The sequence below is a fragment of the Protopterus annectens genome, chromosome 4.part1 (genome assembly GCF_019279795.1).
Source record: "Protopterus annectens isolate FY-2018-M chromosome 4.part1, PAN1.0, whole genome shotgun sequence".
In the NCBI taxonomy this organism is placed as follows: domain Eukaryota; kingdom Metazoa; phylum Chordata; order Ceratodontiformes; family Protopteridae; genus Protopterus; species Protopterus annectens.
The window spans coordinates 820,771,256-820,784,752 of record NC_056734.1 but is presented as its reverse complement, the minus strand read 5'-3'; the positions used below and the strand labels follow the sequence as shown (position 1 = coordinate 820,784,752).

General features: G+C 41.9%; 1 protein-coding gene across 1 annotated transcript in view; it reads right to left on the bottom strand.

The window, feature by feature from the left end:
• The window catches only part of NGEF (neuronal guanine nucleotide exchange factor), a 760,193-nt gene that overhangs the window by 59,771 nt on the left and 686,925 nt on the right, over positions 1-13,497 (bottom strand). Inside the window, exon 13 of the mRNA XM_044070587.1 lies at positions 7,279-7,434. Coding sequence (XP_043926522.1) covers positions 7,279-7,434 — 156 coding nt within the window. The remainder of the gene's footprint in view (positions 1-7,278; positions 7,435-13,497) is intronic.

Below are 13,497 nucleotides of genomic sequence, written 5' to 3'. Positions count from 1 at the left end.
TGCTGATTACAAGATGGCTAATTTACTTGTTTCCCATCTTGCTGCTCTTCCTTGTTAGCTTAAACACAGTCTCGAGCAATATATTATGGCATGTCCTGTTCACACATATCCATGTTATCAAGTTAAATACATCAGCCAATTCTATGGTAGCATCTGATTTTCTTAGCAAGCCCTACTTTTTAATGTAAACGCATTGTGTCCTTGACATTAATGCCATTACTACATGTTTTAAAACTAAAACCTAAATTCCATACAGGCCTCGTGTTAAGACTGACTAATAAAATGATTACTTATTTATGTCATTCTTTGTATTTAACTAATTCCACCACATCATTTATTTGCAAATGGATTCAATGAAGAAGGTATTAAGAAAGGTAGCAGTATCAGTGGGAGAGCTGTTTGGGCATGGATTGGATGATGAGGGGTTAGCAGGATGTAGTAACTTGTTTACTGTTTGCCAGAATTTTTGGGGGTTAGAGTGAAGATTATGTAGTGGTTTTTGGAAACAGTTTTTCTTGTCCAGAGTGACTTTTTTTTATTTAAGTTGCAAAGCTCTCTATAGTTTTGTATATTAGTGGACATTTTGCTTTTATTCCATTTTTTCCATGCACTGTCTCTCTTATTCATTAGTGAATGGGGGGCTTGTGTTAACTAGGGGGCATAATGGGTTTTGAGTCTTATTTTCCTGGTGGGGGCCAGGCAGTTAAGTGTGTCTAAAAAGGTGTTGTTAAAGGCTAGGACAGCTTCTTTTAGGGGAAAGTCATGGAGGATGGACCAGTTAATTGTAGAGAGTGAGTGGTTGAAAGTGTCTGGATTAAAATTTGAGAACATACGGCAGACTTTATATTGCTGGTTTTATGTAGTTGGGGTGAGTGTCGAAGTATAGAGGTAGGATGTTGGTCACTTAGGGTGTCAGATAGGCTGGCGGGGTTGTGATAGGAGTTGGGATTGGATGTAATGACCCAGTCAAGTGTGGAGCCTGAGTTGGTGTGTTTACTTAGATGAGTAGGGGAAGATATTAGCTGGGAGAAGCCATAGAGGTTAATGTATGTGTTAGGGAATCAGTATAAAGGGCATACCAATCAACGTTTACATAATGAGATAGACTGGGGCATACCAATCAACGTTTACATAATGAGATAGACTGGGGCATACCAATCAATGTTTACATAATGAGATAGACTGGGGCATACCAATCAATGTTTACATAATGAGATAGACTGGGGCATGCCAATCAACGTTTACATAATGAGATAGACTGGGGCATACCAATCAACGTTTACATAATGAGATAGACTGGGGCATACCAATCAACGTTTACATAATGAGATAGACTGGGGCATACCAATCAACGTTTACATAATGAGATAGACTGGGAGATCTAGCAGAGAAAGAGCTCTAAGGTAAAGATGTTGTTGCTTGGGGGGATGTAAATGGAAGCAATTGTTAATTTCTTGTGGTTGTTCGGATTACACGTGGCAATGAGTACTTCATCTGGGAGAAAGTTGGGAACAGTAATAGATATCGGGTGGAAGGTCAACTGATTAGACTACTGAATTGTGACACCACCACCTTCTTTTCATAAGTCTTTCTTGCCAGAAGATGTTATAGCCTGGGGGGAAGAAATTCTGAGTTGGATATGTATGGCTTAAGCCAAGCTTCAGAGAGGGTGAGAATGTCAGGTGTGTGTTGGGAGATCCAGGTGTGAAATGGGGAGATTTTGTTCATGATACTTTGGATGTTCATGGATAGAATAGACAGGTTTTTGGTGGGAGAGGATGGAGGGATCTGCGAGGTAGTATTGGGGGTAGGGTTTAGGGGGTGCGAGGGATGGGCAAAGAGAGACAAGCTGTGATTTGGTCCAGGTTGGGATGGATATCAACTGATAGTAGTAGGTTTAACATGAGTAATTTGAGAGAATTATAGAGATAATATTGGAGGTAGGTTTTTGGTTTAAATTTAAGTATGAATGTGGGTAGTTGGAAGATCTTAGGTTTAAGCAGGATAGCATCTGAAAGATGAAAAAGAGATGAGGTTATTGGGTATGAGCAGGTGGCAGAGTGATTAGTTTGGTGGTAGGTTATAGATGGTGAAGGGTGTCTGAATGAGAGGGAGTATTCATATGAGGTAGCATAGGCGGTGAGGATAACAATAGGTGTGATAAGGAGGATAGGAAGGAAACTACTAGAATATTTCAGGTTTGCAAGAAACATATTGTAGCAGACAGAGTCGACTAAGTAGGTTGCAGATATTACCTGAATGTAAAATGGTCAGGAGGGGGAGGGACTGTGTTAAGATGTAAAGTATGATAGGTAAATTAGTGTTCAGAGGATGTAGTTCTTATAGCTTTCAAGGGCTTCACTGTTTCTGTCCCTCTCTCACACACACACACACACACACACACACACACACACACACACACACACACACACACACACACACACACACACACACACACACACACACACACATCCTAACTTGGAAGTATATGTGTCATAGTTCTAAACAGGTGAGCAGTAGACAGTGAATTTTTTTCTCAAGGTGGTACTTCCTAAAATAGTTTATTTTAGTGAATGGGAACAAAATGTTGAAGTCCTTTCTCTTTTTATACACACAAGTGGATGTTGAAGCACTCAATAATTTATTAGCTCCTATAAAAGAGCTTCTGCTAGTCTAAAAGCTGAAAATCTTATGCTGATGCAATGAAAGGTATCACATCACCTCTGTGTTCATGTCATCAGCAACTCAGTCAAGCTATTCTGTGCAGTGATGATGTTGTTTTACACTGTATTCATTCAATAGATGCTGTTCAGTACCTTTCCTCGGTATGCTGGTGGCTTTCCAGTGGGGACTTACTGCTAATTTAATTAAAACAAAATAAGTTCATAGGATGTTAATTGGCTATGGGCCTAAGAAATGGTTTAAAGCTTAGCCAACATTACTTCAAATTTACCAAAATATTGTTGTTATACATCAATTTCCCAAAGAACTGTATGGTTATGAAATAGACTTGTACAAGTTTTCACAAGCCACTCCTGTCCATTAGGGAAATAGATGCCACACCCAGGGTAAATTTGCAATATCCCATTAATTTGTCTAAGAAACATTTCAATAGGCTTAAGGATAAGCTTTGCTTCATATGGACGGGACACCTGTGCCAGAAAAGGGGCAATCATTGAGACACATATCTGTCCTCCAACTTATCCACTTTATGTAATTGATGAGGATTAGGGCCTTAGAACTGGCATTTCTGATGCTGTTTATTTTGTGGATGTGCAACAAATCTATCAGTATGGGATCAAAGGATGCTTTGTAGGCTATGTATATAGTATATAGGAGACTGATACAGGGATAGGACTTTGAGATAGTCCACATAGGGCTTGTTTACTCTCTGTATTCTTTTCAAGAGGAGTCTCTGTGGTCTCTCAAGCTTTCTGAAGTGCCTGGTTAGGTATATTTTGAAGGGTGGATGCTAAGGGGTGCAGTGTACTTTGACCAGTTAGATGAGAGACGAGTACAGTAGAAGAATGACCTCCTTGGACATGGGTGCTGTGCCCTTACTTGCATATTGTGTAGTGCAGTGACCTCCTTGGAGCTGACTGCTGTGCCCTTACTTGTATGTTGTGTAGTGTAGTGACCTCCTTGGACCTAGGTGCTGTGCCCTTACTTGCATGTTGTGTAATGTAGTGACCTTCTTGGACCTGGGTGCTGTGCCCTTACTTGCATGTTGTGTAGTGTAGTGGCCTCCTTGGACCTGGGTGCTGTGCCCTTACTTGCATGATGTGTAGTGTAGTGACCTCCTTGGACCTGGGCGCTATGCCCTTACTTGCATGTTGTGCAGTGTAGTGACCTCCTTGGACCTGGGTGCTGTGCCCTTACTTACATGATGTGTAGTGTAGTGACCTCCTTGGACCTGGGTGCTCTGCCCTTACTAGCATGTTGTGTAGTGTAGTGTAGCGACCTCCTAGGACCTGGGTGCTATGCCCTTACTTGCATGTTGTGTAGTGTAGTGACCGCCTTGGACCTGGGTGCTGTGCCCTTACTTGCATGTTGTGTAGTGCAGTGACCTCCTTGGACCTGGGTGCTGTGCCCTTACTTGCATGATGTGTAGTGTAGTGACCTCCTTGGACCTGGGTGCTGTGCCCTTACTTGGATGTTGTGTAGTGTAGTGACCTCGTTGGACCTGGGTGCTGCGCCCTTACTTGCATGATGTGTAGTGTAGTGACCTCCTTGGACCTGGGTGCTGTGCCCTTACTTGCATGTTGTGTAGTGTAGTGACCTCCTTGTACCTGGGTGCTGTGCCCTTACTTGGATGTTGTGTAGTGTAGTGACCACCTTGGACCTGGGTGCTGTACCCTTACTTGCATGTTGTATAGTGTAGTGACCTCCTTGGACCTGGGTGCTGTGCCCTTACTTGCATATTGTGTAGTGTAGTGACCTCCTTGGACCTGGGTACTGTGCCCTTACTTGCAATGATGTGTAGTGTAGTGACCTCCTTGGACCTAGGTGCTGTGCCCTTACTTGTATGTTGTGTAGTGTAGTGACCTACTTGGACCTAGGTGCTGTGCCCTTACTTGGATGTTGTGTAGTGTAATGACCTACTTGGACCTGGGTGCTGTGCCCTTACTTGGATGTTGTGTAGTGTAGTGACCTTTTTGGACCTGGGTGCTATGCCCTTACTTGGATGTTGTGTAGTGTAGTGACCACCTTGGACCTGGGTGCTGTGCCCTTACTTGCATGTTGTGTAGTGTAGTGACCTTTTTGGACCTGGGTGCTATGCCCTTACTTGGATGTTGTGTAGTGTAGTGACCACCTTGGACCTGGGTGCTGTGCCCTTACTAGCATGTTGTGTAGTGTAGTGATCTCCTTGCTCCTGGGTGCTGTGCCCTTACTTGCATGTTGTATAGTGTAGTGACCTCCTTGGACCTGGGTGCTGTGCCCTTACTTGCATGTTGTGTAGTGTAGTGATCTCCTTGCTCCTGGGTGCTGTGCCCTTACTTGCATGTTGTATAGTGTAGTGACCTCCTTGGACCTGGGTGCTGTGCCCTTACTTGGATGTTGTGTAGTGTAGTGACCTCCTTGCACCTGGGTGCTGTGCCCTTACTTGCATGTTGTGTAGTGTAGTGATCTTTTTGCACCTGGATGCGGTGCCCTTACTTGCATGTTGTGTAGTGTAGTGATCTCCTTGCACCTGGGTGCTGTGCCCTTACTTGCATGTTGTATAGTGTAGTGACCTCTTTGGACCTGGGTGCTGTGTCCTTACTTGGATGTTGTGTAGTGTAGTGCCCTCCTTGGACCTGGGTGCTGTGCCCTTCCTTGCATGTTGAGTATTGTAGTGACCTCCTTGGACCTGGGTGCTGTGCCCTTACTTGCATGTTGTGTAGTGTAGCGACCACCTTGGACCCGGGTGCTATGCCCTTACTTGCATGTTGTGTAGTGTAGTGACCTCCTTGGACCTGAGTGCTGTGCCCTTACTTGCATGTTGTGTAGTCTAGTGACCTCATGGAGCTGGGTGCTGTGCCCTTACTTGCATGTTGTGTAGTGTAGTGACCTCCTTGGACCTGGGTGCTGTGCCCATACTTGTATGTTGTGTAATGTAGTGACCTCCTTGGACCTGGGTGCTGTGCCCTTACTTGCATGTTGCGTAGTGTAGTGACCTCCTTGGACTTGGGTGCTGTGCCCTTACTTGCATGTTGTGTAGTATAGTGACTTCCTTGGACCTGGGTGCTGCGCCCTTACTTGGACATTGTGTAGTGTAGTGACCTCCTTGGACCTGGGTGCTGTGCCCTTACTAGCATGTTGTGTAGTGTAGTGACCTCCTTGGACCTGGGTGCTGTGCCCTTACTTGCATGTTGAGGTCACTACACTACACAACATCCAAGTAAGGGAACAGCATCCAGGTTCAAGGTGGTCACTACACTACACAGCATCCAAGTAAGGGCTGATTTTCTCAGCACAGTAGACATGTAGAATTTATTTATGTTTCTAAAGATGGTTTTCAACAAATGGGCCATAAATTTTTATTAGGAATGAGCAATGAATGAATGTACCTGTTCATATACCCGCATGTGTTGCTGAACTCTTCCACATCATTAAACTCACATGTAGAAAAAAATCACTGGAAAAGTGTCAGAAATTATGTCCAACAGTTAAAGAACTCAACTATACTAAATAAAGAAGCCAGGTTTGTGGCTGACAAAGGGGTGCTAATACTAACATTAGAATATGGGCTTTTCATAATCATTGCCAGATTCATAGCAAACCTACAGAAGCTACAAACCATCCACAATGAAATACCTAGCTTTACACTACAGGTTCAGAGAACATTACATCACTGTGTCACCACGAAACCCTTTGGATAGTTACCAGAATAATAAGGGACAACATCACTGACTTGCACTGTCATCTGCAAACTCTTGAAATAAAGACAGCAGCCAGCTGCTGCTTGCAAATTGTCTTGCAGATCACCTCCTCTGACTTTAATGTCAACTATTGCTTTGCAGGGTATCCTCTGTAGTTTCCAGTATTCTGTTAACTAGCGACGCACATCTCAACTTTTTAAAATCTCAAGATCTGGAAGTTACTACCTTAGAGTATGATGGATCTGCCTCCATTTGTGACATTCCCTGCTATGTTAAATAGCATCCCACAATGCATGCTCTTTGCACGTTCCTTAAAAGATGAGTCCAGATATGATAAAATGCCTCACAATGATGGTTTTAGCTGTTATACTAGATGAAACCACCTTCTTATGTTCCTCTGGTCAGCTCTTTGTAATATGCTTGATACATTTTTTTCATTTTTTCACACTGTAACTAGGTTGTGGCTAAAATAGGATCCAAGATGTCTAAAGCACCAAACTGCTCATTATTAATAAAACGTCAAGCATTATCACATGGATAGGGGCAATCTGGCTGGCCATGTGAACAGAAAATTAATATGCACCAATGTATGTTGCCTGAAATTAAAATGAAATCACCATAGTAAATAAACAGTGAATAAAACACATAGATTTAGTATTCATTCTGACGAGCATCATTCAAGAATTATTCAGTAAAGAAAGCATCATTATCATTGCTTGTTAATTTATACATCTCGCAAACAATTAATTTCTAGATATTAACAGGAACCTAAATCATGAATTGTTTAAGAATATCTTGACTTTTTAACTTTAGCATTTAAGATAACAGCACAAAAGTTTCTCAAACTGAAATGAGAATTGTCAGCATAAAGTTGTGGAGGCGCTGTTGTTAAAGCTAAACTGAAAGGGACACTTACTTAGAAGCAGCCTTTATCACATAGTTAACCTCCTGCAGGTCTTGATTCTCTAGAATTCGAAGAGTAAAAGTATTTGCAAGTTGCTGACCCTGGTCTTCATGGTCCTCAATCCGTAGCACATCTCGTACAGCAGAGTCCAGCACCAAGTACTTATCACTGTGTGAAGAAACAAGAGATCTATGAGCAGGAATAAAACATATTAACACTCAGTCCTTCCTCTTCCCTAATTCAGATTGTCTTGTACGTTTTCCATGGGACAGGCTTTGTAACTTGCTTTTTCCCTCTAGCCAGTAGGAAATTACCTAGACAGTAATGGAAGAGATGCTCTCTGGTTTGGTTCTCTACTAGGATGTCTTCTGTGTGGAGTCTGCATGTCTTCCCTGTGTGTGCGGGTTTCCTCCAAGTGCTCTGGTTTCCTGGCACATTCCAAAGATATTCTGTAGGTCAACTGGCAACTGAATTGTGTGTGTGTGTGTGTGTGTGTGTGTGTGTGTGTGTGTGTGTGTGTGTGTGTGTGTGTGTGTGTGTGTGTGTGTGAGTGTGTGTGTGTTTGTTTGTGATGTAGAATAAAGGCCTGGCAATGTACTTTCATTTCTTCTCTTGCCTAGTAAAGTCTGTAGATGGCAGTGGTTGTTCATGGGGTCACTATACGAGTCAGCTAAGACTCTTAAACATGAATGGAATCTGTGAACAATGAAGTGCACAACTATAACTGGCATGTAAATATATAATAAATACTTATAAATAATGATATGGTGCAATCTATGTATCAGTACCATGTAATGGCACATAAATACCTTTTGAAGAACTGTTCTTATTGTAGACAGTTTGATGTGTACACTTACTTCAAATAGAGAATTTCTGGTTACTTTTTTTTTAAGGAAACCCCTCTTATATGATTCTGTTTTTCAGCCTGTCCTAAAATATACAATGCAAGCAAAAAACTGAGACTGCATGTGTTCCTACTGCTGTGACTTTCTGCTTTATGATGATCTTTGTCTACAACAGAAAGGCTGAGGTATGGCCCCCGTGGTGCAAAAGGGCAAAGCCTCTCCTACAGTTCCTGCACCTCAGATGAACTGGGTTCAACTAGTGGCATGGTCTCAGGAAAGCCTGGATATGGGGAAGATGAGAGTGAGCACCTTATGCCTGCTCACCCATCCTGGGTGATGGAGGCTGTCTAGGCAGGATGCAATAGCAGCTGTAAGAGCTGAGCTAGCTTCACACTGCAAACATTATGCCACTTGGTCAGGAAGTGTCTCGTGTGGAAGTACACATGATTTCTCTCCTGTAAGCAGCAACTGCAGAGGTCTCAAGGCTGCAGCAGACAGAGACATAGCCAGGGTGGGGCAATGGTGACAGCATCCTTGGGTTCAAGATGTCAGGGGACACGATCGCTATATGCTGATCAAGTGGTAGTGCAGTACGGGTTTTAACAATGCCGATGTTGCATTTGTGGTCAGGGTTGTAGTGCTTTACCGCTCTTTGTGGTAGAGTGCAGTATTGGGATTTCTAACAGTCAGGGCTCAACTTCTTCAGCTGTCTGCATGGTAGAGTGCAATATCAGCATTTTTAGCAGCCAGGGCTTAAGTGATTCAGTGCTCTTCTTGGCAGAGTGCAATATCAGCATTTTTGGCAGCTAGGGCTTAAGTGATTCAGCATTCCTTGTTGGGTATTTGGACTATAACAAGCTGCATGCTACATTTGTAGGAAGCAGTTTGATACAGTTTATAAAGTAGAACCTTTTTTTTTGGTGGTCCACAAGTCAGAGGGAGAGGATCATTTTTTCTTTTAGTCATCAACTTAGAATTGAGGGGTGCCAGCACAGGGAACTGCCTTGGGCACAAAAACACTGGCTATGGCTATGGCCATGGGGTGGCAGGGGTTAAGTGCACACTACACTGAAGCAGTATGATGCTGTATCAGTATGCTTGATCTCCTCACCAGTTTTTGACAAGGGTCAGGTTGAGAGTGGTGTGTGTGTGTGTGTGTGTGTGTGTGTGTGTGTGTGTGTGTGTGTGTGTGTGTGTGTGTGTGTGTGTGTGTGTGCGTACGCACCTGCGGGGTCTATATTACAAAGTTGAAGCTTTAGTTAATCGAATACCTAAAGCTCGACATCTAAACAGCGAAAGCTGTAAATATCGAACGGCCACTTCCGCAAATTCTTTCATAGGGAAAGAATTCGCTTGGCCGAAGAAAAAAAAATCTCAAACCCTAATCAAGTGGGGGGCTATGCCCCCACCCCCCCCCAACTAAATATACCAACTCCAACATAGCTCTACAGTGAAAAACAGGGCAGATTTCTGATAACGGCTAAGCAAATCCTTTCCCTACGAAAGAATTCACGGAAGTGACCGTTTGATATTTCCAGCTTTTGCTGTTTAGGTGACGACCTTTAGGTATTTGATTACCTAAAGTTTCTATCACTTAATATAGACCCATGCTTGTGTGTGTGTGTGTGTGTGTGTGTGTGTGTGTGTGTGTGTGTGTGTGTGTGTGTGTGTGTGTGTGTTTCTGTGTGTCTGTGTGCCTGTGTCTTTTGGTCTTGTTTAGTAGTACTGTTCCAGAAAGGATGTTTGGTATTCAGATGTTTAGGTTTGGGTTTAGGGGTAGGGTCAGGATTAGCACACATGAGTAAGGTGGTGTAGGGGACCACTATTCAGGCAAATAATGTTTTTGAGTTAGTGTATTTTTTTTTAATGCAACTGATTGGAATAGGCAAACGTTTTCCATTTAAGACTGGTTTTGTAGTCAATGATATATGCTTTAGATGAGAGGAAAGTTAGACTTTTTTTCAATTAAATGCAAATCTGTGATTTTTGAGCATGACATTTCCTGATATACTCATGGACAAGATACCAATTATTCAACCTTGACAAGAAGGATGCTTAATGAACAATTTGGATTACAGGCAAATATTGCAGGAGACAAAGATTTAAGTCTGAAAATAATGGAAGTGTACCAAAAGGAAGCAGGCCTCTGTGGGATGTTTTCCATCCTGGATAAACATTTTAAGCGGTCCTAATGACAGATAATGGTATAAGCATCTCTGAAAACCTCCTAATTAAAAAAATAGCAAGATTGTACTATAGAGAAAGTGGAAACAGCACAGGAAGCAAAACTGTAACAGGAGACAGTCAGATATCCAACACAGAAATACTAACCTTAATCTCATGGATTAAGAGGTTAGAAGTGACTTGGAGTGAGAAAAAACTGGAAGCTGTCAAAAATACAAGAAGACACTTAAAAAAAAACTACAAAATCATCCAAGCAATCTGTTGTGGAAGATGTCCTAAACATCAGGACTTGACTTACGGAGTTCATGGGTTGGCCCAGAAGCACCTGGCTCAGACACAACAGCAGCAAAATGTTTGGTGTAACAGGACAGAGTGTATTCTATAGGGCAACAGGTAATGGTGCTTATTCCTGTTAGGCACAACAAGCTGCAGGCAGCTGGTGAACCATGAAAACTATATGATGAGTTTCCAAGCTCCAAGAAGTAGAAACTGTATCATGTTAACATGATAAAGACTTACTATGACAGAGAAGACCTCATACTTTGTATCTGCAATGAGTTGCAGGAGGAATCAGAGTGGGATTTGGAGGTAGATCTTCTGGAAGAGGCTCAGTCTGATATGTTTGTGTGTGTGTGTGTGTGGGGGGGGGGGGGATTGCAACCATGCCCCGACAGCTAACTCCTATTGTTGTTCAGAAGATCTGAGCAGTATTACAGGAATTTGAGATATGTTTATTGGTAAGCCAGAGTGTATCCACCTGATGAAGCACCATATAGACATACAACTCCAGTGACCCATCAAACAAACCCCCTACAGGATGCCTGAATGAGTTAGTTATCTGTGGGAGTGGCACTGCAGGACATATTGATAACTGAAAAGTTACAGCCATGTTTTTTAGATTACCTTTGACATCCAGCTGTGTCCCCATACATACTTTAAAATCTTATATGCATTTCAGGACTAATGGTTTAGCAGTTGTGAGGCTGTCATGCCTAGCTAAGGTCGTGGTGGATCACACCAGTCCTCCTTGTTGAGCCATGGTTACCTGAAAGAGTGTTTCAATATTTTCAACATCTAACCCGTTACTGGCAGTTTTTTAATTGTATTTTTGTCCAGACATTGATGGAAGCAGTGTGGAATAACTCCAGTAGTACTTCACAGGACTTGTCTACAAAAAAAAAAATCATTTTTTTTCTCTTTTATGACAGAAATTCATGGAGTATAGTCATGCCTGACAAGTGCTTTAGATGGAATCTGAAACTTAATTTGATAGTGCACTGTTCAACACTTTGCAGACTGAAAGCCATCAGCATATGTACTATGGTGAATACCTGTATGTATGCATTTATTTATCTATGTTTGTTGACCAGGTATGTGCAATTAGAAGATTCCATTTTCATTGGACCGTCCTTAAGAAAATGTCCAAATGTACCTAAGATGTACAGTTGGATATAAATAGACATACACACAGCTTGTCAGAGAAAGCACAGGGATTAGAGTAACTGTCCCACTGTGCTTGATTCCCTGACTGTTTTCAGCTTCACTGTATCCTAAATGTCCTTCCTGTATCTGTATAAGTTTTATCCATGTGGTCTGGTTTCCACCAACGTTCCTAATGCTTACTGTAGGTGAGCTGGAAATCCTCCAAATTGTGTGTGTGTGTGTGTGTGTGTGTGTGTGTGTGTGTGTGTGTGTGTGTGTGTGTGTGTGTGTGTGTGTGTATGCCTGTGGGGCCAATATTATAAAGTTGAAGCTTTAGTTAATCAAATACCTAAAGCTCGACACCTAAACAGCGAAAGCTGTAAATATTGAACGGCCACTTCCGCAAATTCTTTCATAGAAAAAGATTTCTCTTGGCCGAAGAAGAAAAAAAATCTCAAACCCTAATGGAGTGGGGGGCTATGCCCCACCCCCCAACTAAATATACCAACTCCAAGATCGCTGTACAGTGGAGAAAAGGGCAGATTCCTAATAACAGCCAAGCAAATTCTTTCCCTACGAAAGAATTCACGGAAGTGAACGTTTGATATTTCCAGCTTTTGCTGTTTATGTGATGATCTTTAGGTAGTCGATTACCTAAAGTTTCCATCACTTAATATAGACCCATGCTTGTGTGTGTGCGTGTGTTTCTGTGTGTCTGTGTGCCTGTGTCTTTTGGTCTTGTTTAGTAGTACTGTTCCAGAAAGGATGTTTGGTATTCAGATGTTTAGGTTTGGGTTTAGGGGTAGGGTCAGGATTAGCACACACGAGTAAGGTGGTGTAGGAGACCACTATTCAGGCAAATTATGTTTTTGAGTTAGTGTACTTTTTTTAATGCAACTGATTGGAACAGGCAAACATTTTACATTTATGACTGGTTTTGTTGTCGATATATGCTTTAGATGAGAGGTAAGTTAGACTTTTTTCAATTAAATGCAAATCTGTGATTTTTGCACATGACATTTCCTGATATACTCATGGACAAGATTCCAATTATTCAACCTTGACAAGACTAATGTTTAATGAACAATTTGGATTACAGGCAAATATTGCAGGAGACAAAGATTCAGTTTGAAAATAATGGAAGTGTACCAAAAGGAAGCAGGCCTCTGTGGGATGTTTTCCATCCTGGATAAACATTTTAAGTGGTCCTAATGACAGATAATGGTATAAGCATCTCTGAAAACCTCCTAATTAAAAAAATAGCAAGCTTGTACTATAGAGAAAGTGGAAACAGCACAGGAAGCAAAACTGTAACAGGAGACAGTCAGATATCAAACACAGAAATACTAACCTTAATCTCATGGATTAAGAGGTTAGAAATGACTTGGAGTGAGAAAAAACTGGAAGCTGTCAAAAATACAAGAAGACACTTAAAAAAAAACTACAAAATCATCCAAGCAATCTGTTGTGGAAGATGTCCTAAACATCAGGACTAGACTTACGGAGTTCATGGGTTGGCCCAGAAGCACCTGGCTCAGACACAACAGCAGCAAAATGTTTGGTGTAACAGGACAGAGTGTATTCTATAGGGCAATAGGTAATGGTGCTTATTCCTGTTAGGCACAACAAGCTGCAGGCAGCTGGTGAACCATGAAAACTACATGATGAATTTCCAAGCTCATAGAAATAGAAACTGTATCATGTTAACATGATAAAGACTTACTATGACAGAGAAGACCTCATACTTAATATCTGCAATGAGTTGCAGGAGGAATCAGAG